This window comes from Globicephala melas, chromosome 4 (assembly GCF_963455315.2).
Source record: "Globicephala melas chromosome 4, mGloMel1.2, whole genome shotgun sequence".
In the NCBI taxonomy this organism is placed as follows: Eukaryota; Metazoa; Chordata; class Mammalia; order Artiodactyla; family Delphinidae; genus Globicephala; species Globicephala melas.
The window spans coordinates 118,561,547-118,589,493 of NC_083317.1; the positions used below are offsets into that span (position 1 = coordinate 118,561,547).

The 27,947-nt window shown below is 52.5% G+C and overlaps 2 protein-coding genes across 7 annotated transcripts; one reads left to right on the plus strand and one right to left on the minus strand.

Annotated features, from left to right (window-relative positions):
- Positions 1-97: 97 nt before the first annotated feature.
- Positions 98-7,554, minus strand: ZIC1 (Zic family member 1). Its single transcript, XM_030873518.2, has 4 exons — positions 7,406-7,554; positions 2,763-6,646; positions 1,168-1,331; positions 98-487 (listed from the first exon to the last, which is right to left on the minus strand). The coding sequence occupies exons 2-4, from the start codon at positions 3,742-3,744 to the stop codon at positions 290-292; spliced, it is 1,344 nt and encodes a 447-aa protein (XP_030729378.1). The 5' UTR covers positions 3,745-6,646; positions 7,406-7,554; the 3' UTR covers positions 98-289.
- On the plus strand, positions 7,068-27,515 carry ZIC4 (Zic family member 4). Of its 6 annotated transcripts, none has more exons than XM_030873520.2 (5): positions 7,068-7,510; positions 11,150-11,234; positions 17,184-17,801; positions 22,309-22,627; positions 24,734-27,515. In XM_030873520.2, coding segments are annotated over exons 2-5 (1,008 nt in total). In that variant the 5' UTR covers positions 7,068-7,510; positions 11,150-11,164; the 3' UTR covers positions 24,735-27,515. The 6 variants fall into 6 exon arrangements, with proteins under 6 accessions (XP_030729380.1, XP_060154490.1, XP_060154491.1 ...); XM_060298507.1 differs by lacking the exon at positions 7,068-7,510 and adding an exon at positions 7,756-8,776; XM_060298508.1 differs by lacking the exon at positions 7,068-7,510 and adding an exon at positions 7,767-8,485.
- The last annotated feature ends 432 nt before the right edge of the window (positions 27,516-27,947 follow it).

Consider the following 27,947-nt stretch of genomic DNA (forward strand, 5'->3'; position numbering starts at 1 on the left):
GAAACTGGCCCTCGGGGTTGGCGGCATTTGGTCAGGCGACCGCCTTCTTCTCCACCCCCCTCCCACCCCTTGGCTACCAAGCCTTTGCCAAACTAAGAAAAAAAAAAATGTAAAGGTTTGGTGCTTCTCTCTTACTCGGTCCTGGGTCTATCGGCAGGTTTAGAAAAAATAGGATTAGGGTGTGGGGAGGGGACTCTTTTGATGCTCAGGGTTCTTTCAGTAATATTTTGTATGTGTGTGTGTGCTCAGTCTCTTAAATAGGGTTTTGTTCGGTGTTTTGTTTCTGATTTTACACGTACCATTCGTTAAAATTGGAAGAGAGCGCGCTGTGGCCGGTTGTGTGGTGGACCGCGGAGGAGGAGGGCGACAGGGAGCTGGTGGTCGGGTTGTCTGTGGAGGGAGACACGATGGTGGGCGGCGTGGAGGACTCATAGCCCGAGCTGGCGGCCGGCGAAGGTTGAGAGCCCTGCGAGGAGGATTCGTGGACCTGCGGGAATAAAGTCGCGTTTTTACGGAGATAAAGACTCGCCGCGGCGGCCGCCTGGGGGGATGAAGGCCGCGCGCTGCCTCCCCCAGGAGCCCTGGATCCCCTTGAACTCCAGGGAGGCCGGACCCGCGGGACTTGGGCTTGGTTGCCCCGCCTCGGCCCTGCAGAGGCTGGGCTCTGCGGAGGGACAGTGCCCTGGGGACTCAACAAAAGAAAATATCTAGGGAGGGGGAGGCTGGATGTGAGGCCAGAGCCTGAGATGGACCTCACGGCAGCCGCTGAACGTTGCTTGCTCAGGGTTAGGGGAGCCAGCGCTCAGGACCGCGTGCAAGACCCCAACTCTCTGCCCAACGCTGCCAGCCAAGCCGCCATGGCCGCAGCTTCGTCAGCATCATCCCGCTTGGGCTGTCCTGGCTCCCCATCAGTCGCGGCCTCTGCTAGAGTGCTCACTTCTTTTGATTTTTATTATTAAACAGTAAATTTAGAACGGTCTTGGGTGGCCCCATCTCCTCTCCCAGCCCCCGCCCTCTCTGCCCAGCCCCAGTCAGCAGAGAGGAATCGTTGCCTTTCCGCCTCTGCCGGCTCCTGCCACCGCCCGGCTGCCACTCGCCGCCCGACCCCGGCCGAAGAGCTGAGCGGGCTCTTGGCTCCAAGGCGGGCGGCGAGAGCGCGGCGATTACCTTCATGTGTTTGCGCAACGAGCTGGGGTGCGTGTAGGATTTGTCGCACATCTTGCAAAGATAGGGCTTGTCACTCGTGTGCACGTGCATGTGCTTCTTGCGATCGCTGCTATTGGCGAAGCGTCGGTCGCAGCCCTCGAACTCGCACTTGAAGGGCTTCTCCCCTGGTGCGAAAGGCAAGAAAGAGACAGGTCTGGTTAGAACAAACCCCGCGGCTCTTTTCTAAAAATTAAACAAAAGGAAAAAATAAAAACAAAAATTAAAAAGGCAGCGGCCCAGGGTTAACACTTTGCAAGCTCAAAACCGGGATCTTTAACAAAGTCATATATCTGCATTGGAATTTTAAACATCTGAACTATTTTAACTCTTAATCCAATTAGATCCAGATTTTATTATTTTATTATTATTATTATTAGTGGTCGTGGTAGTTTTTTAGATCCCAGAGTAGCAGCAGGTCTGGCTGCTGGTTTTTAGGCCCGGGGCTATACAGACGACTTCAGGCAGCTTCTACCTAGCTCTAGGTTTCTAATTTTCACATTCCGGGCCGATTCTCCTGCTGTTTTGCTCTTCTCTCCTCCCCTTACCCCCTCCCCGACGCTCCGCACCCCGCTCGTCGCCGCCCCCACCCCACCCCACCCCTATACACACTCACATTTTATAGGATAATCCGGGCCGAGAGCTCGGCGCCGCAAATTCTTCCCTGGCTCCGGCGTAAAACGCCAAGTTCCAAACGCAGTACTCAGAAATCACCCGGGCAAACCAGGACAGAGAAGCAGACCGGATTCCCGGCCTTGTTGGCCCAAGAGGCCCAGAATGGCCTGCCCAACCCACACTAGAGCCCTGAGCTCGCCGCGAACTTTTCTTTTAACTGCGCCCGACCGGTCTATTTATTTTTAAAGGCCAACTCAGGGCATTCGGTGTTTCGGAAAGTCCTCACAGAATCTAATTGACAAAGCGGACTTCTCCGCCTTCTGCTGACTTCCCCGACTCCTCAAGCCTGCTCACAAACAAGTCACTACTAAAATCGGGGCTCTTTAAATATGCATAAGCCCCCTCAGGCCCGATTGACTTCCTTTCACCATCGCCACCCCCTCTTTTCTGTCTCTATTTTTGTTTCTTTCTGGGCCCCTTCATCCGATCTCCTCCAATTTCCTCAGCTCCTTCCTTTGGCAAAGTCCTCACTAAGGTGCGTGGAGGGGGGATGTTGGCCGAAAGCAAACGTTTAGATTCGCCTGCAGCTGGAGCGGCTGGCGCCTCCGCTGCCGCCGCCGCCGGGAGTCGGCCACCTCTCCCGGCTTCGCGCGCACCAAGGGCTCCGCAAAACAGGGTTTGTCTCTCAGCTCTCCCCGCCTTTTTTTAGTTCTCATTTAAAAATCTATAACCCTAGATCCCTCTAATCCGATCCTCTCTGTACTTTACCAGAATTTCAAGCTTCAAACTAAAAACCAGCACACATTTTCGCTGTCTGCCTGCTGGAATCTGACTTCCAGACCCAACCGAGGCCGGGTTTGTGCGCCCCCGCCGCTGACTTTTGGATTTCGGGTCCCAGGCCTGGGATAGGGAACGAGGGGTGTCAAGGACAGCCGTTTCCGTACCTGTGTGCGTCCTTTTGTGGATCTTTAAGTTCTCAGAACGGGCGAAGACCTTGCCGCAGCCAGGGAAGGGGCAGGGGAAGGGCTTCTCGCCCGTGTGCACGCGGATGTGGTTGACCAGTTTGTATTTGGCTTTGAAGGGCTTGCCCTCGCGCGGACACTCCTCCCAGAAGCAGATGTGGTTACTCTGCTCGGGTCCGCCGACGTGCTCCACTGTGACGTGCGTGACCAGCTCGTGCATAGTGCTGAAAGTTTTGTTGCACGACTTTTTGGGGTTGGCCAGCTGCTCGGGCTCGATCCACTTGCAGATGAGCTCCTGTTTGATGGGCTGGCGCATATAGCGGAAGAAGGCGCCGGCGCCGTGATGCGCGGCCATGTTCACGTTCATGGGCCCGTAGCCGTGCAGCTGCGGCGCGGCATAGTGCTCTGAACGCGGACTGGTCACCTGGCCATACTGCTCGGGCCGCGGGTACATGTCCCCCGAGAAGCCAAGCCTCATCTGCCCGTTGACCACGTTGGGCGATGCATGGCCCGCCGCCTGCTCGTGAAGGCCGGGGAAGAGGAGGTGGCCCGCGGCGTCCGTGTGGCCGTGTGGGCCCCCGAAGCCCCCGGCTGAAGCAGCGAACAGACTGTGCTGCGCGCTGGCTGCAGCCGCCGCGTCGCCAAAGCCCCGGTTGCGGAACAGAAAGTCCCGCGTGGAGTTGAAGGCTGCGCTCGAATAGGAGCCGACGTGGCCCGGATGGTGGTGATGTCCCAGGGCCGCCGCAGCCGCGTAGCCGGGAGCCTGAGACGTGAAGGCCGTTTGGCCCGCGGAGGCCAGCTCGTGCGAGCTGGGGTTGAGCTTGAAGGCACCCATGCCGTCGGCGAACGGGTTGATGCCCAGGCCCACGTCGCGCTCGGCCACGTCGCCCGCCGAGTGGTGGCGGGACGCGCCAAAGGTGGTCACGCCGATCGCGGGGTACTGGGGGCCGGCGTCCAGGAGCATCGTGGCTGCTCGGGGCGAGCCCCGGCCTCCCCCGCCCCCCCCACCCTCGCCCGCCGAGGAGGGAAAATTAGGAGGAGGAGGAGGAGGAGGTAGTGGAGGAGGAGGAACGGGAGGCGGAGGAAGAGGAGGAAGAAGAAGAGGAGGGAGGAGGAGTCGACCCACCTCGCGAAGTCCTAGCCTGCAGGCAGCGGCGCGGAGCGCCGGGGCGCCCGCCCGGCCAAGCGCGGGGAAGCCTGACTGCTGCGGGCCGCGAGCAAGGCGGGCTCCGGCGCCCGCCGAGCAGACCCTGCCGGCCCGGCTAGCACTTTCTCGCCGCTCAGTCTCTGCCGAGAGGACCCCGCGTCAAGGCTGCCCAGGGAAAGGCATGGAGCATCTCAGCTCCCCAAAAAAACTTCCTCCCGGATTTGTAGCATAGAGGAATGTGAGCGCCGGAGCAGCGACTGCTAGCCCTCTCTCCGCCTCGCGCCGTACGCCCCTCCTCACTTCTCTACTAGCCCCTCGCCCTTTCTTTTCTCTCTCTCTCTCTCTCTCTCCTTTCTCTCAGGCTCGCCTCCTCGCTCCTTCACTCTCCTTTTTCCCCCTCTGCTTTTTGCAAAAAAAAAAAAAAAAAAAAAAAGGGGGGGTGGAGGGGGAGAAAAAAAAGAAAGAAAGAAAAAGCCAAAGAAAAGGCGCAAATCATGCACAATATTGTCTTTTGCGGTTTATCTTCCTGGGGAGAAACTTTCACCTCCTCAGCCGGGCGGTGAGCGCGAGACTGATAGCAGCAATCATTCCTGCAGATAAATGAATTGAAAGGACGACACCGTCCCCCCCTTGATGAATGGGAGCAGGGGGAGGCGTCACGTGCTGCCGACGCGGGCGCCCATTGGTGTGCCCGCGCTCCCCCCGCCCGCAGCCGCCGCGCCAACGGAGGGCGCGCCGAGGCGCCGCGCGCCTTTCATTGGCCCGCCCGCCTCATCAATCCCAGGTATTGTAAAGCGCTTGACATCCCCTTTTGACAAACAGGGCTGCCAGGAGTAGCAACTTTTTTTTTAGCCAAATTTTTCCCCTCTTCTCATGGAAAAAAAATTTTGCCACGATTTCTTTTCCTTTTCGCAGTCATATACATTCTCTCTCCTCTTTATCCGTATCCCTCTCCCTTTCCCTCTCCATCTCTCTTTCTCTATCTTGTCCTTCTTCAGACCTGCTCTTAGCTGAGCGATTAGCGACTTCGGGCGTCTCCGAGAACAGGAGGCGGGGATGGGGCTGGTAAACACAGCTAAGGCACTTCCAGAATGTCCCGATTCAGCAACTTTCTTTTCTTTCTTTCCCCCTGTCCCCGCCTTGAAGGGCAGCAAAGGAGGCTTTTGTTATTTGCTCCGTTTGAAGTTCGCTTCCCTCTTGCTTCGTCCCCCTCCTGTTTATAATTTAAGATCTCGGGAGCACACAGGCACACACCACTTTCTCTTTACCAGAAATGTGATTTCTGAGGATAACCGGTTCCCTTGATTTTCTCACTGTTATCAAATCAATCAGACTTCCTGCTCCCTCCTCCCCCCAAAAAATAAGCACAGGTGGATGAGAGCTCCAACTTTCCAGGTTCAGGGTTTTTTGTTTTTGTGTGGGGATTTTTTTTTTAGCAAATTGAAAACAGTGTTGCTGATTTTTATTTTTTTTCCTTTCCTGTGTTATTCTTTTCTTTTCTCCCTTTTCCCTAGTATCCCGTGTCTGCCCCCACTAACCCCTCTCTCTGCACTCCTGCTCCCAACCCTGGCCCCTTTCATTCAGGTAAAACTGTAAATTTCCCAACACGCCATTGTTCTTCAGGACTGCCCAAAGCTCCCTAGAAATCCCCGAATACTTTTTTTGGTATTTAAATCTGCGATAGATAGGACCAATGTAAATTTTGTGACATTCAAACCTTTTCTAGTTCACAAATCAGTCACCCTTGTCACAGTTATTGAAATTCCGTAACTCACCACACCAGGACGGTGGAAAAAGCGGGCGCGGTCTTTGTTGCCGACCAGGCTTTTGATCGCCAGAGAAAATTTACTTACCTTCAGATGAGTGAGCAGAAAAAGAAATAACACTCCCTTTGATTTAGTTAGGAAAATGCAGACATTTGGATTCAGTGCAAACATACAACACTCGCTTGTTTTCGCGATGCGGCCCTCGATTAACCTGTCTTTGCCCAGCGCAAAGTCTATTCAACAACTGCGCGTAGTTGCTTTTTGTCCCGTCCACAAAGAGCCATTGACTATATATTAAAATGATTGTTGAAAGGTAGAGGAGTATGGCACTTAAAAGCAGGAAAAAAAATCCCTGTGACTCAATCAATTAAGGCGAGCAACATTTATGCATTTCAAAAAATGCATGAGGATGCGGGGGGTTGGGGGATGAAGGTTGCATTTCTCCGCAGCTCTGTTTAAAACCCAGCAGCCCAGGCCGAGGGTTTAGCTGAAGCGTCTGCATATTCATTAGGTCTAATTATTTTCTAGTAAGGAAAACACAAAAAGCCAAGAGTCGGAATCCTTCAATTTGCCCTTTGTTTCTAACTTCATTTGGCTTCTTTGCAGCTGAATCACAGCCCTAAACTCTTTTCTCAGACAAAGAGAACTCAACTCATCCTTTCACAGGCGGCCCCGTTAGGAAACTCACCAGTGCCTGGGCGAGAGGAAAATGAAAATGAACATTTTTTGCCCAGTCGCCTGTTCGGGCTGCACAGGCTGGAAGAAGGCAGGGTCAGCGTCGGCCTGTCCTCCTTTCTGGTTTTCTGGTCTTTTCATCGACTAGATTCTCGCTTGGGGCTGACGAGCTGAGCTGCCCTTTCCCTGGGCTCTCCCTGCTCAAAACTGGACTTCTGTTAGCTGGGATGGTTTCCTGGTGTCTGAAGGAAACTGGCTGAGCATTTGCGCTTGTTGTGCTGGGAAATAGAAATTTGAGAATGAAAAAAAATATCAAATGTTCGGTCCCCAGCAACAAGTCTGAGTGCAGCAGCCCCCGAATTCCCTGCCAGCTTTGAGTGGAACAAGGATGGGGGAACGAAGGCAAAGGGATGGGGCTTGAGGGGTGGTTTAAAAAAAAAACTGTTATATACTTTGTTTTTTAAAAAGATATATCGGAGCCACTCAGAGTCTTTCCTGCTGCCTACAAGGGAAATTTGGATCCTGCCTCCACTGCAGTTGTAAAAATCTTATCTGCAAGGAGAAGCTTTCTCTAGAGGCTGTACTGCTTTCACCAGGGAGAACAAATCTTGAACCCACCTCTCCTGCCTTTCAAAAAAAAAAAAAAAAACAAGGGAGGGGACCTGAGGGGAGAAGGGTAGACGCCGTTGGGAGGGGGAGAGGGAAAATAATTCTTCAAAAAAGAAAAGTCAGTCCTCTCCTCTCCTGTTCGTGGAATATCCAAGGGGAACGTTGACAAGAGGGTATTTTTAGGAAACGCGTCCAAATATACAGAGTAAGAGTGAATGTGAGAAAAAAAAAGTTGTGGGTTGTAGAAGTTATCAAGTGGGATTTGCGGCGCTCTCTGCAGGAAACGCAAGCGGCTCCAGTTCAAAGCCACATGCACCAACGTGACATATAAGCCATTAAAATATCATCCTGACGGCTCATTTCTGCTTCATCATACATTCCCTAACTGCTTCCCGAAAGCTGGAAAAGGAGAAATGAAAGATGCCCACCTCGCTGGAACCACAAAAGAGAGGCTTGGAGGGTTTTGTGGTCCCCCTCAGGCACCTCAAAGTGATGTGCAGAAATGAGGCGATCCCGGCAACAGGTGGAGTGGGGTAAGTGCGTGAGTCCGGGGGGCAGACAGACCGGACCTGTACCCCCAGCAGCGGGGTAGGAGGCACCCAAACCCCACTGGGATAAGAGGCCCAGCTAGATTTTTCCCCCATCCCCCTCCCTCCGTAGCCCCCCAACCGTGGGTACAGGCCCCACCCCGCTGACACTGAGGGGAGGAGGGGGCCCTTCCGCCGAGAGGCTACGCTGGAGATGAGTCCATCCCTTCTTCTGGGGGGCGGTGCAAGGGGGACGAATGGGGCTCCCACTGGCACGCGGACCAAGGGCAGCTTGTTGCCTGCCCGCCTTCCCTCCCCTCTTTGTAAATCGCCTGGGTGCCCCACCGTTGGCCCAAGAAGGGGAGTCGTGGCCCAGAGCTTCCCTCGCCCCGAGTGCTGGGCCCGCGCAGGAGGGGGCCCCTGCAGACTGCTTCTCGGTCCTGCCCCCGCAAGGATGGCAGGGAAAGACTCGGCTTGCCCTCTCCAGGGTCAAAGGAGCCAAGTTACCCCGGCTGGCAGCAAGATGATGGAGCTTCTCCACCGCTACCTGACTGGGGATGCCGGCTGGGTCAGCTGCGGGGCCCGCATCCTCGCCTTCTTGCAGTCTGGTCCTGCCTCAGGACGCTGACCGCTGGGACCCGCTCTCTGCGCGCGGCGGGCTGTGGGTTTGGGATTTGACTTTCTTTCTCCCGGATGCGAACGAGGGCTACGACTAGCTCTCAAAGGAGAAGGCCGCAGCTACCTGGGATTCTGGCCACTACCCTAGACACATGGAGGCCCTGGAAATTAGGGACAAGTGGGGCGGGAACAGAGTCAGGCTGTGAAACAAAGCTAGAACTGCCCCAAAGGGAAAGTTTGGGGTTGATGAATGGTCCATGGGGACATCTGGGAGCCAGCAAGGTCTTTGGAATGGGGAAGGGGCGTTGGAGGGGCTGGACCTTGGCCTGCACCGTCTGCAGGAAACTCCCTTTGGATCGCAAGGTCATATTTCTACCCCTTTTCCGACAGCATTGGCCTCAGAGCGACCTGCGAAGAGGCACCATGTTCCCTTCCTCTGTCTGGCCGCCGGCGGTTTGTAGGGGGGTGTTCAAAGGGATGGTTAAATGTCCAGGCTGGTCTTTCAAGCAACCCACTAACGCAGATTCTATTCTGGGCACACGGAGGTCGCCCAGTCTTCAGGCCCCAGCTGGAGGAACCTCAGCTTTTCCCTCTAGGGAACAGAAGAATGAGAAAAGGCCGTCGCACAACCCAGCCTCACAGCCCAAATTCCTGGTATTTGAGGGCCTGATGAAGGGGAGCCAGGGAGGTTCCGGGTGCAGCTGGCGACAGCAGGCCATGGGAAGAGGCCGGAGCCGTTTTGCCTTTAGCCAGGGAGCTCCCAGACAGCCTGCAGGGCCCCTGCTCCGCACCCGCCCCGCCGGCCGAGCTGTGGCCGAGAGGCGGACATGCCTTTGCCGGCGCTCCTGCGGGTTAATCTGTGTGGAGCAGTGGGGAAGTCTCGGGGACTGAAGTCGCTGGCTTGGGAAGCACGCTGAAGATGACCTCTGACCTTGGGCAGGCCTGCGCCTGTTAGGGCGACCCCACAATGTGCAGGCTTGGTGTTCCCCCAAAAGAAAAATGATGTCTTTTGCCTGTACCCACTGGCCCACTTTCATAGCTCTCCCCCAGCACGATCAATTACTGAAGCTCATTGGCACCCTTTTCTTGTCTCAAGGGAAAGAAGGCAGATTCCAATAAGTCCCCAGGTTGTGCTCCTGACCGGTGATTCAGTGCCCAGGGCTGGTGTGAGGAGACAAGTCAGGAACAATCTTTCGGGGAAAACCAAGCTGAACATTTTCAGGGCTTTTATATCCCTGGGTTGGCAAGGATCTCAGGTCCAGGGGCCCAGGGGCTGCTCCTAGATTCTCTCACCCCTCCTTCAGCGAGATGACTGGCTTGCTAAGTGGGGTCAGAGTTTGAACCAAAGGAGAAGATATTTAACCAGGTTCCATGCACAGGCCGGTGATGGAGCTGCTACAGGAGCAGCTTAAGGTTGGTCCCAGTTGCCTGAAGTCCAGCCTCTGAGACATTCGTTTGCATGCCTGTGGGTTTATAATACACAAAAGACTGTCAGGACCTGGGGATAGAAGGGACCCAGGCCTCTTAAAGGGAGGGCTCGAGCAGCATTGTAGGTGTGGACAGAGTTCTTTAGGGAAACTCACACCCATTTCCCTCTGAAGCAAAAAAGTAAATTCTATTAGTTCCAACCAACCAGGACTTTTCCTGTGCCAGACATCCTGCCATGAGGAAATTTTAGAGCAAGGACACCCAGCACGCTGCCCTTCTGTAGGAATGCAAACTTGGGCTTTCTTTCTTTCCTGATTTGTGTGGGAAGGAGCTTCTTACCTTTGGGGACAGATGCCTTTTGGTTAGAAAGAATCGAAAATAAATAAAACCCTCTGAGAAAAGGTGAGTCTAAACCCCTACTCCCACCCCTCAGGCTTGGACCCAGAAAAGAAGGGGGAGTGAAAGGTGAAAATACCTAAGCTAGTTCAAGCCCGGGTTGGCGGTTGAGGGAGAGAGAAAGAGATCTTTGAGCATAGAGAACTGGAAAGTCTTTGAGATAGCAGAGGCCCACTTGGATTTGGCCTGTGGTTCAACAAGTTAAACAACCGCTTGTTCTGTGGGCTGGAGTGTCAAGACAGGCAGACGTCCTCATTGACAGAGAGCTTGCTGTGTTTGTCCAGCCTGAGACCTTTTCAATGACTGTTTGTCTTTCTAGGCCAGATTGAGGTTTGGGGCTGGGTGAATCGCCTCTGTTTGGCTGTTCCACTGCCTTCAGCCTTGCCTGGCAGATGCAGAAGTCCCCAAGATGAGTTTAAGGTTTTAAGGTGACCAAAGGCTGGATAGCTCTATCCAAAAAGTGAATTTGATAAGGAATGCAAATATTTTGGGGGTGGGGGTGGGTTATTTCTAAGCTGCTTAACTAAAAAATGTGGACAGCCAGGACCAATTGATAGAAATAATCTCCCCCCACCCCAAACCGGTGAATTTTATATTCACTTTCAAAAACCAACAGCGATCGCTTCCAGATGGGTGAGGGGGTGGAAGCCACGCGAGGGTTAGGGATTCCACACCACCTTGGGCACAACAGGAGCTACACGCCTGCAAAGAAATTCCTCTCCTATCAGTTCCAACACTTACAACTCAATTTTTAACCTGCTAACCTCCCAGAGGACACCCAGCCCCCCTTCTCACTAAACTCAAATAATTAATGAACTTAAAGAAAATGATGGGGGCTTCTCAGATAAAAAAAGTTTAAATTCTGGAGTGAGAGACGTTTGAACACTGACTGACTGAAAGTGTGCTTAACTCTACCTGTAAGGGAGATCCACAAATAAGTTACGGATAAAAATCTAGTTGGGAAATGATGATTTTTAATATTTTTTTTATCAACCAGGATATATTATTTTGCAGTAAATATGAGTAGTTCCCAGCAGAAGTCTCTTCTTTCACTTCCAAATTTGAAAATAGTCAAAGAAAACACTGAAAAGATCTTCAGACCAACACTTTCTTTCACTCTTACATTCAGGCCACACAGTCTTGCCATACGAGCATGTAGGAAATCGTTTAACTAGTGACTGTCTCTCTTTTCTTCCCAAACAGGCTCAAAGTCAGAAAATGAGATACAAGACTTCTCTGGTGATGAGGAAACGAATGCGGCTTTACCGAAACGCCCTGAAAGAGTCAAGTAAGTTAATATCCTCTTTTGAATATTGGTTTGCTGAAGTTATTTTTTAAGTAGGAAGTTATTTTTGTATGTTTTTTTTTTTTTTTGGTCTTTTGGTTATGTTGGTTGTGAGTTTGGGGGTGTTTCTTGAATTCCAATGAAACTTAGAACAACACCTTGGTGTTTGATACATTTGCACACAAATCAGCGACACAACGTCCCACCAGCAGCCAGCTAATCCCCCTCAATGTCTACTCATCTGGACATTCTAGAATTAATATTTGACGACTCTCTCATTGAAACAACCACCCCTGACCTTCTGCAGTTCCACTGTCACATTATTCTATGACATATTCATCTTGAATTCATTTCCGGACGATTTGATTGGAATGAGGTTTGACATGTATTGGCTTACATGAAAGGAGCAGACTTTGATCTTGGTGATGGGGTTTACATGATATGCATCATCTTTACCAGGGACACCAGCCTTCCGCAATGTGGCAGCCACGATGTTCCCACAATGTGGTGTCTGAACAGGGAGTGACTGACAGCCGCTCTGTCAGGAATACCTTCATTGTGAAGAATTTAATTTAATATTCCATTTAGAATAAGCATATGATTTAGGGTTGGGTGTTTCCCCTTTCAGGCATCTAGTTTCCCTCATTTCAACTACACCACCAGCTGATGGTTGCCTCCAAGGTATTCCCTTGTTGGTAGGAAATGCAACCTTCTTAATAAAAGTTAAATGGACAACTTAGGAAATGACTCTCTTCTATTATTTTGGGATGATTTGATGGCAAATTCTCTAGAGAGATGTGGTTATTATGTAAATTCCGTTGTTTTAATTCCTCAGTGCTGGTCTGGAAGATCCTCTAACAATGTTTCCTAATCAGTTGTCAAATGATGGTTCGCTGGGAAATTAAATTTTATCCGAGCATATTTTCTTTCATACGTACTTCCATTAATGATGATTAAAGCCCAAACTTCCATAGACGAGGGGAGGAATATCTTCCTTTATCTTCAAAATCCTGACAGACCCCTTCTCCTCTGTACGATGTGGGCATGGACCTACGGAAGGCTCCTGGGGCTTAAGTTGTTATTTTTCTCTCCCGCAAGACTAGAGACAACCTCTCACTGTAGGAATCTTGAATTCTGTCTGTGAATAGCCTACGAAGGGATTTGCCCCCTTGTTTTGGATGGTACCCTGGCCAGAAACAGGGAAGAAAGGATTGAACAAGTGACTGCAGACCTAGATGCACAATATTCAGGCAACAAGATTTGCGCTTGGTCAGGCTTTGTGCAGTGGCCCTCAGCTTCTGGGATCCTGGCTTGGGCATAAGCTGCAACAAGATAATCATCATTTAGCATTGTTGAAAAGATCAAAATGCAAAAAATATCCCAGCTATTGATCTGAAATCTCCCGCATTGTTTCCTTTCCGAGGAAGGGAAGTCAGACATTCCCCCACTTAAGCCAGTGATATGAGGAGCTATAACAGATGGTAGGGCCACCAAATATATTTCTATACAGCAGGACTAGGAAATCACTTTAGTTTATGATATTGTAAACAAAGGTGCTTAGGGCATGATTTCGAGGTCTGGAGGGATGTTTGGAGTCTGGTGGTGGAACTTGCTCCAAATAGGCCCCCATGAAAACCCCCAGTGGTTCTTGAAACTCTGCTGAAGATCTCTGAGCTGCAAATGTATCTTTTTTTTTTCTTCTGCAAATCAAGCAGAAATGTGGACTCAACAATGCTATAACCCCCAGCATGGTTAGGAATAGAATGCTTCAGCCAAACATTTGGTATTAGGGGTAAGTGTGGTGAGATAACTTTTGAAAGAAAAATTCTGAGCACCATTGAGGGACACCACTACTTAGCCTACCCAATGAATAGTCAATGAAACCTGGAATCCTTGCTACCTGGGCACTGGAAGACTCAAAGGAACGGCCCTGAAAGCTAAAATATGCCTCACTGACATCGGTGCCCCATCTGTCATCTGTGATTAGCTGGGTACTGCTTTGGGGCTTATTTCAGAGATACGCCTTGAAGACCCTTATGTAATCACCCAGAGTTCCCTGTTTATAAATATTAGTGAGTAAAATGGTATCTCTGTCCCTGAGGACATGTCCCTCTGGGAGAACGCTTGGTCCCGTTGCTGTGTTCAGCCGACCAAGGTGTGAACCACATGGCTCCAAGGCACTTGCAAAGATTAGGTAACCTTAGTGACCTTAGGTCAACTGACCCCTGACTATTCAAGAAGCATCTACCCGGGATGGGTCCAGATGTTTTCAGTGCTTCAAAAGAAGTCTGCATCTGGGAAGGAGCTCCATGGGGCCAGGTTACTGTCGGTGAATTTGGCTGAATCAGATGTATCTGCCCTTTCACTGTTGGCACAAAAAGCCATACACGTGTTCAAAGCTTTTCAAGGGTAAACTTATCAAGAGAGACGGTAGTGCAGTAACAGTCTATTGTATATAACTTCTGCTTCTTATCCCTGGAGTCTGTGGAGTCAGTGCTTAGAATTCGGGGCGGGGGGGTCCCACAAATTTGGATGGGAAAAAACGCATCTTTATTTTCGCCACCTTCTAATGGAATGTTATAGCTTCTTCTATTATGCGTGTGGGCAAAAGGCACAGGATTATTAAAGTTCACTAGCTTCACCAGGTTTCCAAAAGGGTTCACAACCTAAAACAACTTGAATACTCCTGTTCTGTACTGTTATTCAAAGCTTTTGATGCGGGTGTGGTCACGGTGTATATATTAAGGGGTTCGTTTTTGTGCAAATCAGAGTTTTCATGGAAGCCAAATTAGATGGTTAGTTTGACAAACGTCCTGAACAGTAGGTTGTAGATTGCCAGCTTTCGGATGGGAAAGAAAATATTTTCACTGTTGGACTACTGCATCAGTGCCCCCGCACTTAGGCCTCAATGCTGCTGGAGGAGCTGACTAAGTTCTGTGTTGATGAATGGTTAGGAGAAAGTGCTGGGCAAGGGGTTCCAAAGAGGAATATGCTGGTTTGTTTTTTTGTTTTGGTCTTTGTTGTTTTCAGAACCCTTCATGGGTTTGCCCAGACAACTGTATCATTCAAAAGACACCTGCGTGGTGAGAAGCCTTGAAACCAGCGCTCTGAGGAAGGGAAAACAGGGCAGGAAAACAGAGGAGGCACCTGTGGGCAAAAGGGATAAACTGCAGAAAGCGAGAGTGTGGGAGAGGGTGAAAGCCAAGAAAGGAGACAAATCCTCCAAGTCTAGTCTCAACACTGCTGTGTGGAAGCCCTTGGTTTCCAGAGCAGAAGGGCTTCAGCTGTCAAATGCTCTCCTTCAACTTTTTTTTTTTTTTTTTTAATGCTAACTCAGCATCTATTGGTAGCTTGCTTAAGCTCTTCCGGCCGGAGGAGCAAAAAGACCTGGACTTGTCAAAGCCGAGGAAAATTGTTGTGGAAGTTAATCCCTCGCTAAATTGCGGCACTGAGCCAGGAACAATGCATTAAATGAAGAAAGGCTCAAAGAATCTGCCAACCATTATAAATAAGTTAATTATTTTTAAAAATTTAAAAGAAACCGTTATTTACTGACCAGGAAATGTTTAAGAATAGTTCTTGGTGCTGGAGGTGGCTGGGGCAGCTCAATCAACTTCATCAGAGTTCCTCGTAATCTGTCCAAACTTCTCACCTCTGCTAGGGGAGTGGGGTCTTTTACTCAATCCTTCAAACTTCTCTTAAAAACCCAAGTCTTTCATTGCTTTGAGGGCACTTTCTATGGCTGCCGGGGAGCCCCGAGAGAACTTAGGTTGGCATTTTCGGCTACTGAGTGCAACGCAGGCTTGAGGGCCAGCAGCACTTTAAATCGCCGGGCGATGCAGCCGGCCCTAGCCGGTCGGCACAAACAAAGGACACTCCCCCCTGTTTATGCCACACTCGGCTGGTCCAGAACTGAAGGTTTCTTCCACCGGCCGATCCCCACCCCAAGACAGAGGAACCCGCAGCCCGGGAGGGCATCCCGCGAGAGGAGGCCGTGGCCCGAGGTCGCGCTCACAGCCTGGGCCGGGAAACGTGGCCTCGGCTCTAGGCAAGCGAGTAGAGACAGAGACTCCGGCCGCGGGCAACAAGTGGCCAGAGGGAGCTCAAAGTGGAAACGATTCTTAAGTTCCCTTTTCCAAAGGCTCCGCCCGGCGGCAGAGTACAGAGCTCAGGACCGCAATTTGATAGTGGGAGAGAGACCTGGGGACAGGACCCGCTCCGCCTCGCTGCGCTCCCCTCGCCTTTATTTCTTTGGCCCGTCGCCCGCTGGTCGGTGTGATTTACGGCGGGAAGGATTCTTAGGCCCTCTTGGGAGGGCGGCGTGGGTTCGAAGCTAGCCTCTCCCAGGTTATCACCGTCTCCGGCCCAGTCCTGGGGCTCGGCTCAGGGCCAGATTCTTGGGTCCGCCAGTCTCTGGGCGCTCCAGGCGCCCGGGAGGAGGGGCCGGCAAGGCTAAGTGGGAAGAATGGAGTGGGGAAAAGACAGAGGGGGAGGGGAGAAGAAAGGATGCAAGTAGGAAGGCGAAGTGTGCTCAGGGGTTTCGTGGAACTGAGAGCGAGAGCTAGAGGAAGAACGAGAGCGAGAAAGCTGAGCGACGCGAGAAAATTTGGAAAAGCGAGAAAACAAAATTAGGCGCAAGGGCTGTTAGCCTAGGATCGCCCCCGCTCCCGGCCTCCTAGTCTGCAGCCGCCTTTCCTTCCTGGATCCCGGCCCTCGCCTCCTCCCGACTCCCGGGACAAGCTGCCGAAGCAGGCCGCAGTCCCCGCGCTCCGGGTGCTGTCCATCGGCCCCAGCAGGGCTGGGGGGTCCGGTCTGCCTGGAAGGACTTTACGTGCAGCGCAACGCCCCCTCCCCAAAGCCGTGGGGAATGGAGGCATAACCCAGCCCCGCTCACTTCCAAGAGCGGCGAGGCAGAGCAGATCTGCCCAGCTTTCGGGGAGAGAAGGGGGAGGGGGCTCACGAGTAGAGAAAAGAATCCGCGCCCGGGTCAGAGCGCATGAGCAGTAGAAGAGCGAGCTGGGGGGTGGGGAGGGGAACGGGAGCAGTTGTGACTGTGTGTGTGTGTGTGTGTGTGTGTGTGAGAGAGAGAGAGAGAGTGTGTGTGTGTCCCCGTGCAGAGGGCCCTGTCATCGCTGACGTCGGACCGGGACGCGGGCCAATGGGCGACTTAGGCGATTGTTCCTCTCGGCGGGCCCGGGCCACGGCCCCGAATCTCTATTCACTATCTCACGCGCCCCGCTGCTGCCTCTGTAGTGTACAGGATTTCAAGTAGGCATTAAAGACTGATAGAGAGGGAGAAAAAAAAGTCACAACCCAAAACTTGAGGTGGGGGGGAACTTTGCAGAAGTTGTCTATGGCTGTTCTTTCCCCACCCCGCCGTCAGGTGACGGTGGCGTGAGCGCCCCGACCTAAGGAGCTCCGGGGAGTCCCGGCCGGGATGCAGCAGGCCTCCCTCTCCCAGCCGAGCTGGGCGCTGAAATTCGTATATATGGCCGGGGCTCTTGGGCACCACCACCACCTACAACATCACCACTTCCCCCACCTCCACTCCCCCGCAGGGCGCCGCGGCCCCGAGGGCCTTGGGGAGTTGGCCGCCAAAGCGCGCTCGGAGCGCCAGTCGGACCCCTTTGGAGCAGAGCCCAGGGGCACCCAGCAACCCACAGCCTCAGCATTGCGCACCCCACTACCCCTTCCACCCACCCCGCCGCCACCATCACTCTCCTGCTCATGAAGCGACAGGGGGCTCTACCGAACAGCCGCCCAGCCGGACCGCGGTGGAGGCGCTTGGCCTCGCGTTGTCCGCCCGGATCGCAGCCGCCGCAGTCTGGCTTTCGGTGCCGGCGTTGACCGCCGAGGCCGTGGTGTGGCTGGGCTGGGCCTGCCCCCTGGGGCCGGGTAGGACGCTCAGCCCTCGCCACCCGTTCTCACTCGCGCTATTTGTCTCAACAACAGGTAGCAGCTCCGGACACCATGGCCCCCAGCTCGCTGCCGCCTCCAGCCCCTCGGTGTTACCGGGCTTTCACGAGCAGCCTCCCCAGGCCTCCCCTAGCTGCACTTTGAACGGACTCCTGCGTCTGGGGCTCCCCGGAGACATGTACGCACGGCCCGAACCCTTCCCGCCGGGACCTGTGGCCCGCAGCGACGCCCTGGCAGCTGCCGCAGCCCTGCACAACTACGGGGGCATGAACCTGACCATGAACCTCGCCGCACCCCACGGTCCCGGCGCCTTCTTCCGCTACATGCGCCAGCCCATCAAACAGGAGCTCATCTGCAAGTGGCTGGCGGCCGACGGCCCCGCACCCCCGCGCCTCTGCTCCAAAACTTTCAGCACCATGCACGAGCTGGTCACGCACGTCACCGTGGAGCACGTCGGAGGCCCTGAGCAGAGTAACCACATCTGCTTCTGGGAGGAGTGTCCGCGCCAGGGCAAGCCCTTTAAAGCCAAATACAAACTTGTAAATCACATCCGCGTGCACACGGGCGAGAAGCCCTTCCCTTGTCCTTTCCCGGGGTGTGGCAAAGTCTTTGCTAGATCAGAAAATCTCAAAATACACAAAAGAACTCACACAGGTCAGTATTCGCCACTGTCTGTCTCGTTCGGACCCTCTGGGGAGGCAGGGGGCCTCTTCTGGGCCCTCGGAGCTGGATTTCCTCAAGTTCCACCTGGGCGGGGAGGGGGGATATTTTGGTGTTTCCATGATCCAAGTTCATAAAATATTAATTATGCCCTTCAATTAGAATCACAGAAGTTTCCTGAGGCTGTGTGTGGGAAGGATAGTATGAGGTTTCTGCTCTGGGGGTTGGGAAGGGGATGCTCGGGTTTCTGTGTGTGCAAATGTGTGGTCCCTGCTTACGGAGTTTGATTTTAAGGTATTTTAAAGGGCACTGTTCCTCAAAGTTGTAAAGACATAGGAACAATTTAATTTTTCCCTGTCCCTTTGGAATTGTGTGAGGCACACTCTTCCAATAGTCAGCCTGACAACCTGACTGCCACCTGAATGGAGAGCGCACCAGGCCCTTAGTGACTTCTCTAGGACTTGAGGGTCTCGTGGGCTAATTTTGCCCCGGTTTTGGAGCCTTGGTGACCCACACTCGGGACGTTTCACAAACCCTCCCTTTTGCTTTAGCAGAGACCCAAGGAGACTCATTCACCTTAAATGTCATTTACTGCGCTGTTAAGTGAAATGGGGACATGTGTCAACCACATCTGTTACTTCTAGTTAACAGAAAGAAAAGGCGCCCTCTCAAAAGCCTGCAAAGTTGAACTCCTCTGGCCAGAAACATCTCTAATTGATGCAATTGCAAGGAGAAAGTTTTCACACTTCCCAGAACAGCCTGTGAAGTTACATTAATTAGTTTAGCAGCCCGATGTTTGTATTCTTCTTAGCTAGGGTTTTCTTGCCCTGGCTTCCTCAAAGTTTAAGAAGTCAACGTCTCCCCTCCTCCATTTTGGGTGCGGGAGAAGGGGACCGATGGGGGAGACAGAGGGGATGAAATAAGTTCCAGCTTGGTGCCCCACTTCTACTCCCTGGCACTCTGCCTTACGCACGTCTATTCTTGGTGAAAACATCCTCAATTATTAGAGTCAAAGAACTCACCCAGGTTGGCACTACCCGGGAAAGAAGCTTGCTAAATCCCACCTTCTCCCCCCGAACCCTTCAGTCTTGGGGAAGGTCCCTGGCTAGGACATTGGCACACTCGGAGGCCAGATTAAAGTCCACTTTTAAGTCTCCTACTTTATTTCGGAAATGTATAGTTTTTCTGAGCTGTTTCCAGGATTCCTCCCCCCACAACCTCTCGCAAGCATTTGTCCCCCCACTCCTCCCTCCCTCCGATTTTTATCCAGGGGAAGAAGGAGAGAAGTGAGACCCAGATCTCCGACTCAGGCTCCCTATTCATTGAGCTGGCGGCCCGCACCACGAAGGTAGACTAGAAGTCCTGAGCCAGAGTAGGAACTCATTTTTAATGACAGGGGGGTTTTAAACAAACTTTTACTGCTCTTTGCCGGCCTACTGTTTGAAGTCCGTGAAGCAGAAAATGGTTAAATTCTCAGTGCAATCGACCTACAGCAGAGAATCAAGTTCAGTGCGCCCGAGCTGGCTCAGGTTTGCGTCTATTCAGAACAGAATTCTAAGTGCATCCTTTCCCTTTCCACTGGCAGTCCTGATTCATTATCACCGGAGTTTAAAAAAAAAAAATCTACAGAGCCTCTCCTGCTTGGGCGTTTCCCTCAAACCCTCCTCCTAAGTAATGAAAAGAGGAGAAAACAACAACAACAAAATGTTTCTCAAATGGCAATAGACCTCACTACAAATTATTCATGAAGACGGTTCTCGATTCAACAGGAAAATAATTGCCTTTTCAAATATTAATGGCGTTTCATTTCCTCGAGTCGCGGAAGCGGCGAATAGGCTGCTTTCTCAGGAGTTGAGATTTTCCGGGATCTGAATCCCAGGCCTGGCTTCGGGGGCAGCGGCTCCGATCCCACTCCGAAAGCTTTCGCTTTGCGGCGGTCACAGAAATCCCGGAACAATGGTGCCGCCGCGAGGGAGACGCGGGCCTGCCGCCTTTCCCGGGACCCCTGTGTTGCGGGCTCACCCCACTCTCCCAGGCAGTCGGTAGAGGGAGGTAGGGCTGGGATCCGAGGCAGAGGAGAGACCGCGCCGGGGCGGAATGCTCGCACAGCCCTGCCCAGCCACAAGTGCGAGAAAATGGCGCGAGTCGAACCGCCCCGCCACTGCCAACTTTGTCGGGCGGGCCTGGCGCCGGGCCGGGTCAGGGGCCTCTCGCGCTGCTGAGGCTCTAGAAGGAGACTCCGGGCCTTTTAGGACTCAGCCTCAGGCCCAGGCTACTCAGGGCGGGCTGCGGGGTCCCGGCCCAACCCTGCTTCTCCACATCCATCCACCCACCCACCTAGGGCTCAGCGCCCAGATCTGGTGGGAGGGAGAGGGCGGGAGGCTGCGTGTTGGGTGGGGCGGGGGGTGCGCAGAGTTAGGCGAGGAGTCCGGGGCTCCTCCCGCTGCTGGGGAGAGGCCGGGAGGGCGCGGGGGCGCGGCCTCACCTGGCCTCCCAGGGGCCTTGGAACTTCCAGGCTGCCCGTATCACCTTCAGTGCCCTGCTTTTTTCGCCTCAGTACCTCGTCTGGAACGAAATCATTGTTTCTGTTTTACATGAATGTCCAACAAGGCGGTCACAAGATGGGATATGTGTGTGTGTGTGCGGGGGAATAGTTGGGGGTGGCAATCAACCTCAAATTCTATTTCTCCTCTGTTGTCTTAGCAGATCTTGATTTCTTTTGCAGGTCCTGAATTACATGATTCTTGTAAGTGATTTTAGAAAGAAAAGAAGGAAGGGAGGAAGAAAAGTTTTAGTTTTGCAGATGCTAACAGGGATCAGAGGGGAGAAAACGAGGGGCACATAGGGACATAGGGTTTATTGTGAATCTTTCTAAATAAAACTGTACCGGTGTGCCGAGAAACGGCAGATGCCAGCACTGTCCAGTGTTCCACTGTACTAACAATACTCCTGCAGCGGGAGGACGCAGCGGCCGCGCAGTGCAGGAGCCCTGGGCTCTAACCCGCTGCCGTGCGGAGGCGAGGGTTGTGCGCAAACCTCTGGATCTGCCTAAGCCTCAAGAGGACTCGGGAGTAGGGCCTTTGTTTATTCAAACCTGCCCCAAAGCACCCATCTTTCCTGGAAGCGGCGGGAGAAGCAACCCCAAAGGCAACATTCCACCAGCCGGGCATCTCTCCCTCCTTAGCCAGACGCTTGGTAGTCTCTCCCTCAACCCAGGGCGCCCGGTAGCATCCATTTGTTGCAGCACCCGGACATTTCTTTCTCTCCTTCCTTTAGCATCTGCAGCTCCAGAGGAACCTGGGCTTCCGGGTTCTTGGGGTCCTTTCCTCCCCCACACGCTAGCAAATCCAGCCGGCGGTGAGCTCCCGGCTTGGGACTCTGTCCTCGGCCAATATTGCCACCCTAGCGCGCGCTCGCGCCTTCCCGCGGCTCTACAGGGCATCACACCACTGATCAGAGCCCCTCCCGGGCCTACCCCGGCTGCCCGCTTGCCCTCCGGTCCGCGGAGCCAGGCCTCGCCTGATCGCAGCAGCTGCGCTCATCCTGAAGCCACCGCGACCACGGGTGCGATCGCGGGAATGGCCCCGGATCCCGCTTGGCCCGGGCAGAACCTGCCTTGCCCGTTTCTCGGCTCAGGCTGGGGAGACCGGACCGTGGGCCATGGGTGGTCTAGGGAGGCCGCTCGGCCTCTCACAGTCAGTTCGGACTGGGAGAGCCGGCTCTCCGCGGCGGAGTCTCCGGGAAGCCGCTGGAGCAGCGTAATAAAATATTATTGCCGGCGCGAGTATTTGGAGGGATCCCGGACGGTTTAGGCAAGATTTGAAGAATGCTACTAAATGTTTGCCCTCAGGGGGTAGAGGGGAAGGGGGAGGGGGCTCTAGTCCCCGTAAAAATCGCGTCTGAAGTGAATTGCCCAGAGTACCTTTCCCTGCAGCACGAATGCACACCATGCACATGCCGTGTGCATCGGCTGCGCATCCTGATATTATTCCATCGCTTTGGCGTTTGCACAAAACCTACTTTAAGAAACAATTTGGGCCAGGATGTGTTTGGGGTGGACCGCTGGGCGGGGAGTGGGGAGCAAAGGCATTTGGCTGGAACAGCAATTTTGAGCAGATGCGAGCTCCTCAGTCAACTCTATTCTCCGGGCAAAGGTGCTTCTGGCTCCAGGTGGAGAAAATCTGGAGGAAAACAACCGGAGTGGATCAGGATTTTCCAGGAAGGAAACTCGACTAAGATGGAGTCTTTGTTTCTCCTGCTCCGTCCCCTCCCCCCAGGTCCCGGCGGGAGAAGGGGAGGGGGGGAGGCGTGCAGGAGGGAGCTCAGGGGGCGCGCTCTGAGCGGGGAAAGGGGGTGCCGGGCTTGCGGCGCCGGGGAAAGAGGTTTCTGAATTTTTTGGTGGCTCTCTTCCCAAAAATGGCAGAGAAATTGGGGTAGGGTAGTGAGGCCGAGCCGGGGCCACAGCCCACGCGCACTAATGTCTCTGCGTTGCCTCCACCAGGGGAGAAGCCCTTCAGGTGCGAGTTCGAGGGCTGCGAGCGGCGCTTCGCCAACAGCAGCGACCGCAAGAAGCACTCGCACGTGCACACGAGTGACAAGCCCTACACGTGCAAAGTGCGCGGCTGCGACAAGTGCTACACGCACCCCAGCTCGCTGCGTAAGCACATGAAGGTGCACGGGCGCTCGCCGCCACCGCCCAGCTCTGGCTACGACTCGGCCACACCGTCTGCCCTCGTGTCGCCCTCGTCGGACTTCGGCCGCGAGCCCCCGGTGGCCTCCTCGGCGGCGGTGGCGGCGCGTAGCGCCGACCTGAGCGAATGGTACGTGTGTCAGGGCGCGGGCCCCGCCCCCGCTGCCCCCGCAGCGGCCCCAAGCCCCGCGCGGCCACCTGGCCCCGCCACCGCCGCCGCCGCCTTCGGTACCAGGCTTGCTGTTGCGGTTGCTGCTTCCGCGTACCCTGACTGCCAGGTCTAGGCCGGGTTATTGAGGCTTGAAGAGAGAGTGAGGAAGGAAGCAGGGAAGGCAGGAAGGGAGGAAGGTCACCACTAATAGTTGTTAGAGCTCAATGAATATGCTGCTATAATGTCCATTGTCTTAAAATATCAATATGGTACCCATATGGATTCTACAGTCACATCCAGCACCCCCCCCCCAGACGCCCTCATGACTGGGTAGCTTGAAACCAGGGTTGGGATAAAGAAAATAGAGAAAGAGACAGGCAGAAGGTAAACAAGAAAACATATTAGGAGAGTTTCTGTGCAATCTTGGCCACTGCAGTCGGCAAAAGTAACACCGCAAAGTCCTTGTGTGGTTCACAGAATGGGAAATGTTTTCCTCGAGGCCTGGGCCTCCCGGATAGCCACAACTACTCCGTTCCCAGCTCCCAGTCGGAGCCTCCTCGGAAGTTCCTGTGGCGGGAAGGTGGCAGAGGGAATTCCTGAGCCGTTGTCTTCCGTCCTCTTTCCTTCCTCTTTTGCCTCCCTACACTTCCCCTCCCCCAGCTATTTAAATCCCAGATGCAAAATTTTCCAACCGCTTCAATAAAGGAGATGCTAGGGAAGAGGGGGGGAGGTTCAGCATCTTCCCTAGGGATTTTATGCCCCTCCCCCAGAGACTGGCCCAAGCACACAGAGACATCTGTCTGCCTGTCTGTCTGCTCTGTATGCATTATATACTGGTGGTAAGAGGGGAGTCCAAACAACAGGAATTACAGACAAAAGAGCGGTAAAGGGGCTTTAAGATTCAATGCTCTGAGGCCTCCTGAGAACAATCACCCTCTCCTCACACCCCACAATTGTTGAGGAGCTGCCTGTGGAATCTTTTGGGTGCTTGGCATTGGGGGTGCAGAATGGGCCAATGACGTTACTGAGGCCAGACCTCCACAGCAAAGGGATCCAGCTTAGGCTACAGTGTCTGGATGAATCACGTCAATTCTGTGATGGTCTTTGTCAAAAATCGCACCATGTTGGTCTTAGTTTTAAATTTTAAAAAGGCGGGGGGGGGGGGGAGAGGGGAACAAGAGATGAACTGCAATAATAAATGTTTTAAAGGCAAACACCCAATGGGTCTAGATTGAATGTGTATGTGATATGCTGGGTACCAAATCCCCTGAAAAGGAACCAGATGTTGGGGGCAGGGAAGAGAAAAAATCTGTGCAGTTGTTGCCAAGGGGGGAAAAAAATCAGGGCCTGGTTCCCAGTCTGTCACCCTCTGCAGGGAGGATGGTGCTGCTTCAAATTCTTGCTAAGATTTGGGGTGCAGGGGGGGGAACGTGAATAAAACGGAGGGGAAAAAAGTTTTGGTAGACCCATCCCACTCCCCTAAGAATTTGGAGATAAGTAGGGGTGTGGTACTCCTACCTAGGGGGAGCCCCCAAAGAGCTCAATTTAAAAAGCTGAGCCCAGCAAACAAACCCTGATTCTGCCACTCTGCTGGATTTTCTTCTGTTCTTTCCTCTTCAGACACCATTCGAAGATTCTCACTCCTGCCCCGTGGCCGCACACTTCCATCAGATAAATAACGTCCTAACTGGAGAGGGACTGTTTTCATTACTCCTAATAAAAACCAGAATCTTCCAAATACATCCTTAGTGAATCCGTCCTTGTGGAAGGGTGTCTGCAATCCCCTTCCCGCCTCGCCGCCACTACAATAGGGCCCAGAGGTCTCCTAGCCAAGGGCCCACGGTCGGCAGCAAACAACTCTTTCCCATCGGGAAACACCCGCCCCACCGCCAAGGTGCAGAGGGCATCTGGGGAACTTGCTTCTGAAGATGTTAAAAAATTTCCCCCTCTCCAAACAGGACTCCTTTCTTTCTCTTCTATTTCTAGGCCCCATTTTACCCCCCACCCCCATCCAAAATAATGAAATAAAATAAAAATGCATAGTCGGTCACTAATCGCCTTTAATTTTTCATTTGCTTGTTACAGATGTCCACCGCGTTGCTCGCAAGGTAATCTCGCCCTGCGCAGCTGAGCGCCCGCATCTTGCGCCTGCGACATCAAAGGGCCCGCGCACAAAGCAATGTTTCTTCGCCACGGTGCATCTTCATGGTAAGTTAGGATTTCTATGGCAATGGGCAAGTCGCACTGAAATCCTGAAAGGCCGAGCCTGGAGCCCGTCCAGGCTTTTCATTAAGGACATAATATTTACGTCTAACAGGCCTTTTTTCTTGTGTATACAAGTATATATTTTTGTTTGACGCGGACTAAATCATTTTCATTTAATTTCCGGTAAACAAAACCCACGCGAATGGGCACTTGTTCCCGATCATAATAAAAATGGATAATAATGTGAGGGAAGAAAAGGGCCGCTTGAATCGCCGCTCAGCTCCCTTTGTTTCTGCTTTCTGCGGTGATCAGAGGGCGCATTTGGGTTTGATGGCGAGTTTCTAAAGGCGAGGAAATGGTTTGTAAGAGGGGAAAGAAAAGGAGAAAGGTCTAATCAAGCTCGGGTTGTTCAAAGAGTCGGGTTTTGGGGTTGAAAGTGTGAGTTTGACGGTGCATCAGCATGCCGCGTTAGGCTCGCCATGGAAATGCGCGCGGGGAGCGGCCGCTTCAAAGGCGGCACACTTCACTGCAGACACTCTATTAAGATACATTTGCGCTGACCTTTGCTTTCACGCCATTTAATACTGTCACTGTGCTCTCCAGTATATACTTCCTCCTTAGGACCTGCCTCGCCAGCGTTTAGGGGTTCACCTGGCACTCCAATGGGGGCGGGGAAGGGGCGCTTTGGCAGCAGGGAAGCTTTCGGGAAAGGGAGGAGACAGACTCGTGCATCTTGACTGCGCCCCAAAGAGGCTCCAGGGTCAGAAGTAAATAACTTTAGGACGAGCTCGGAAGCTTAACAAATGAGCATCCCCGGCTCGGTTTTGTGCCAAGTGCCTCTCAGCATCTTGAGCGTGTTGGAGGCCTGAATTTCAATGGGACTTGGGGGAAGGAAAGGAGCCACCCTGGATGAGTCTGGGGAGTTCAGACTGTGCCTTTGGGACATTTTCACTCTGGCCCCCAGTCCAGCCCATTCTGCCCCTCTATCCCGGAAGTTTCTCACAGACCCCCAAACTCGTTTCTCCGCAGGGTGGGGTGTATGGTACCCCTCAGGCCTGCTCTGGCCCTGGGCACAGACTCCAGAGCCCAAGGCCAAGGGGATAGGGAAGATGGCAGGAAAGTTAGAAGTCCATGTTCCCTTAATTGTCTTGTTGTTTATTTTATCCAAGTACCCCAGTGAATAGGGGAAAAATAAACACGGTGGAAAAAAAATCAAACAGTGGAGTCTTCTTTAGTGCCAGTCCTTGTGGTTGAATAAAAAGGATGGTCCGCTTTCTATTGAGCTGAGAAATCTTTGAAGTGGGAGTTATTATCTGAGACATTCCTGCTTGTCGTCCTAACAACGCTGATGAAACGTAAAAGGTTCTTTGTCAGCGATTTGTTCTCCTCTCTGTCAAACTCCCTCTGCCCCGTTAGTTTCAAACCGTTTCTAAAGAGATAAAATCTAACTTTTTAAAAAAAATACATGCACATTACACTAACTGATAACTTAGGGCCAAGTCCTGCTAAGGGAAAAACAAAAGCAATGCAGAGACATCAGGTCCAGAGCCTGTGGAGGTGTGCAGATGTTGAGGGGCCCTTTGCCCAGGCTCTGGGACAGGAGGGAAAGAATGCAGAGACAGCGCAGGCAGAGGGTATACACCCTAAGCCTACACTGTATGTCTGCTTCTCTCTTCTCTGGTCTGCACTCAATTAGCCCAAGTCAGGTCACCTAGAGACCCCTCAAGTTCCCAATATTCTTGCTCCAAATCCTTGGAACCAAGGCTGCAGCTAAGCAATTGTTACTATTTCCTGCTCCTTCGAAGACAATCTCTGCTAAAAATAGACCCATTGTGTGTTTCTTCCCACTAGCAGCAATCAGCAAGCTCTTTCTGCCATTAATAGAAAGGAGAGTGGCTTGAGGGAGAGAGACATTTTTATAATTTCCTGTTTTCTTCAGAATCTTGGCATTTGGAGTTCAGAAGGTCCACGACCCCAAAGTGCATGCAAACGCCCCCCTCCCATCCACATGTGCAGTTCTAAATTTCATATTGTGCCCAAGAAAGAAACTTTCACCCGTCCAGCTTTCCCCAAACCTTCTGATGTAGTTTTAAAGGTGGTTTAAATAAACAAGGATGTTCCAGCCTCCCCACCCCGTGTGTGCTGACTAAATGATTTGTAAAGAAGTTTCCCCAAGCTGTAACCCATGCTGTTATTATAGTTGCTACAAAATGTTGTCTCTTATACTGATTTTTATTTGTTTACTTGAGGTCCCCATATGTTTGTTTATATTGCTAATTTATGGGACAATGTAATGATTGCAATGAATGTGAATTATACGGACGGGCAAATGTCTTGTAATCATAATTCACACACCCAAGAAAGCCTGACTGAAATCTTATACTATTTGGTACCCTCTCTAGCCACACTGTTTGTGATTTATCACCTGTCCCCTTAGCATCCTTAAATTATGAACTAACTTGAAAGAAAAAAAAAGTTGTTATGTATTTTACTGAAAGTGATTGTTGAATGAAAACATAGTTGAAAGCTGTGGTTTAATCTTGCTGTAAATATGTAAAAATGAATTAAAATCTGTGATTCCTTTTCCCTTCAAAGGCTTTTGTGTACATGGAGCTCCGTTTTGCTATTTTCTTTGGAAATAAACGATGTGATGTTCCCCTTCCCCTTTCGAATCCGAGTGTCCTGTTACTGCTTCATCATCTTGGGAGAGATTTGGGGCCCTTCCACAGCATTCCGTCTTCTTCCCTGCCTTCCCTCGGGGCTTCGCAGAGACAACTCTAAAGCCTAGTTGTTCGGGGCAACAAAAACACAGGGACCCACCTAAGCAGCCTTCGTAGGGAAGACTTCCCTCGATCCCAATTTCACCCCAATGACACTGGCACTCATTAACCGGTTTCCATTGCGGAAGAGAAGAATGTAAAGCCATGCTCGCAGTGTCTTCCGAGAAAGGCTGCCTTCCGCGGCACCGCGCCCCCTCTCGCAAACCACCTCTGACTTCCCAGAGAGATGTCTGGTAGCTGGCGGGAATAAAACAAAGAAAAAGAAAGGGCGGGTTGGCTCCAAGCCTTCCCTAAGCCCTAATGGGGTACCTTGG

Bases quoted from the DNA above. Each gene is read 5' to 3' on its own strand.
- ZIC1 (XM_030873518.2), bottom strand. From the start codon at position 3,744: ATGCTCCTGGACGCCGGCCCCCAGTACCCCGCGATCGGCGTGACCACC. The intron at 1,332-2,762 runs GTACGGAAACGG...CTTTCGCACCAG, and splicing joins CCACAAAAGGACGCACACAG to GGGAGAAGCCCTTCAAGTGC. The intron at 488-1,167 runs GTAATCGCCGCG...TTATTCCCGCAG, and splicing joins CGTTGCGCAAACACATGAAG to GTCCACGAATCCTCCTCGCA.
- ZIC4 (XM_060298507.1), top strand. From the start codon at position 8,198: ATGCGAACGAGGGCTACGACTAGCTCTCAAAGGAGAAGGCCGCAGCTA. The intron at 11,235-17,183 runs GTAAGTTAATAT...TCTCAACAACAG, and splicing joins AAACGCCCTGAAAGAGTCAA to GTAGCAGCTCCGGACACCAT. The intron at 17,802-22,308 runs GTCAGTATTCGC...TGCCTCCACCAG, and splicing joins ACACAAAAGAACTCACACAG to GGGAGAAGCCCTTCAGGTGC.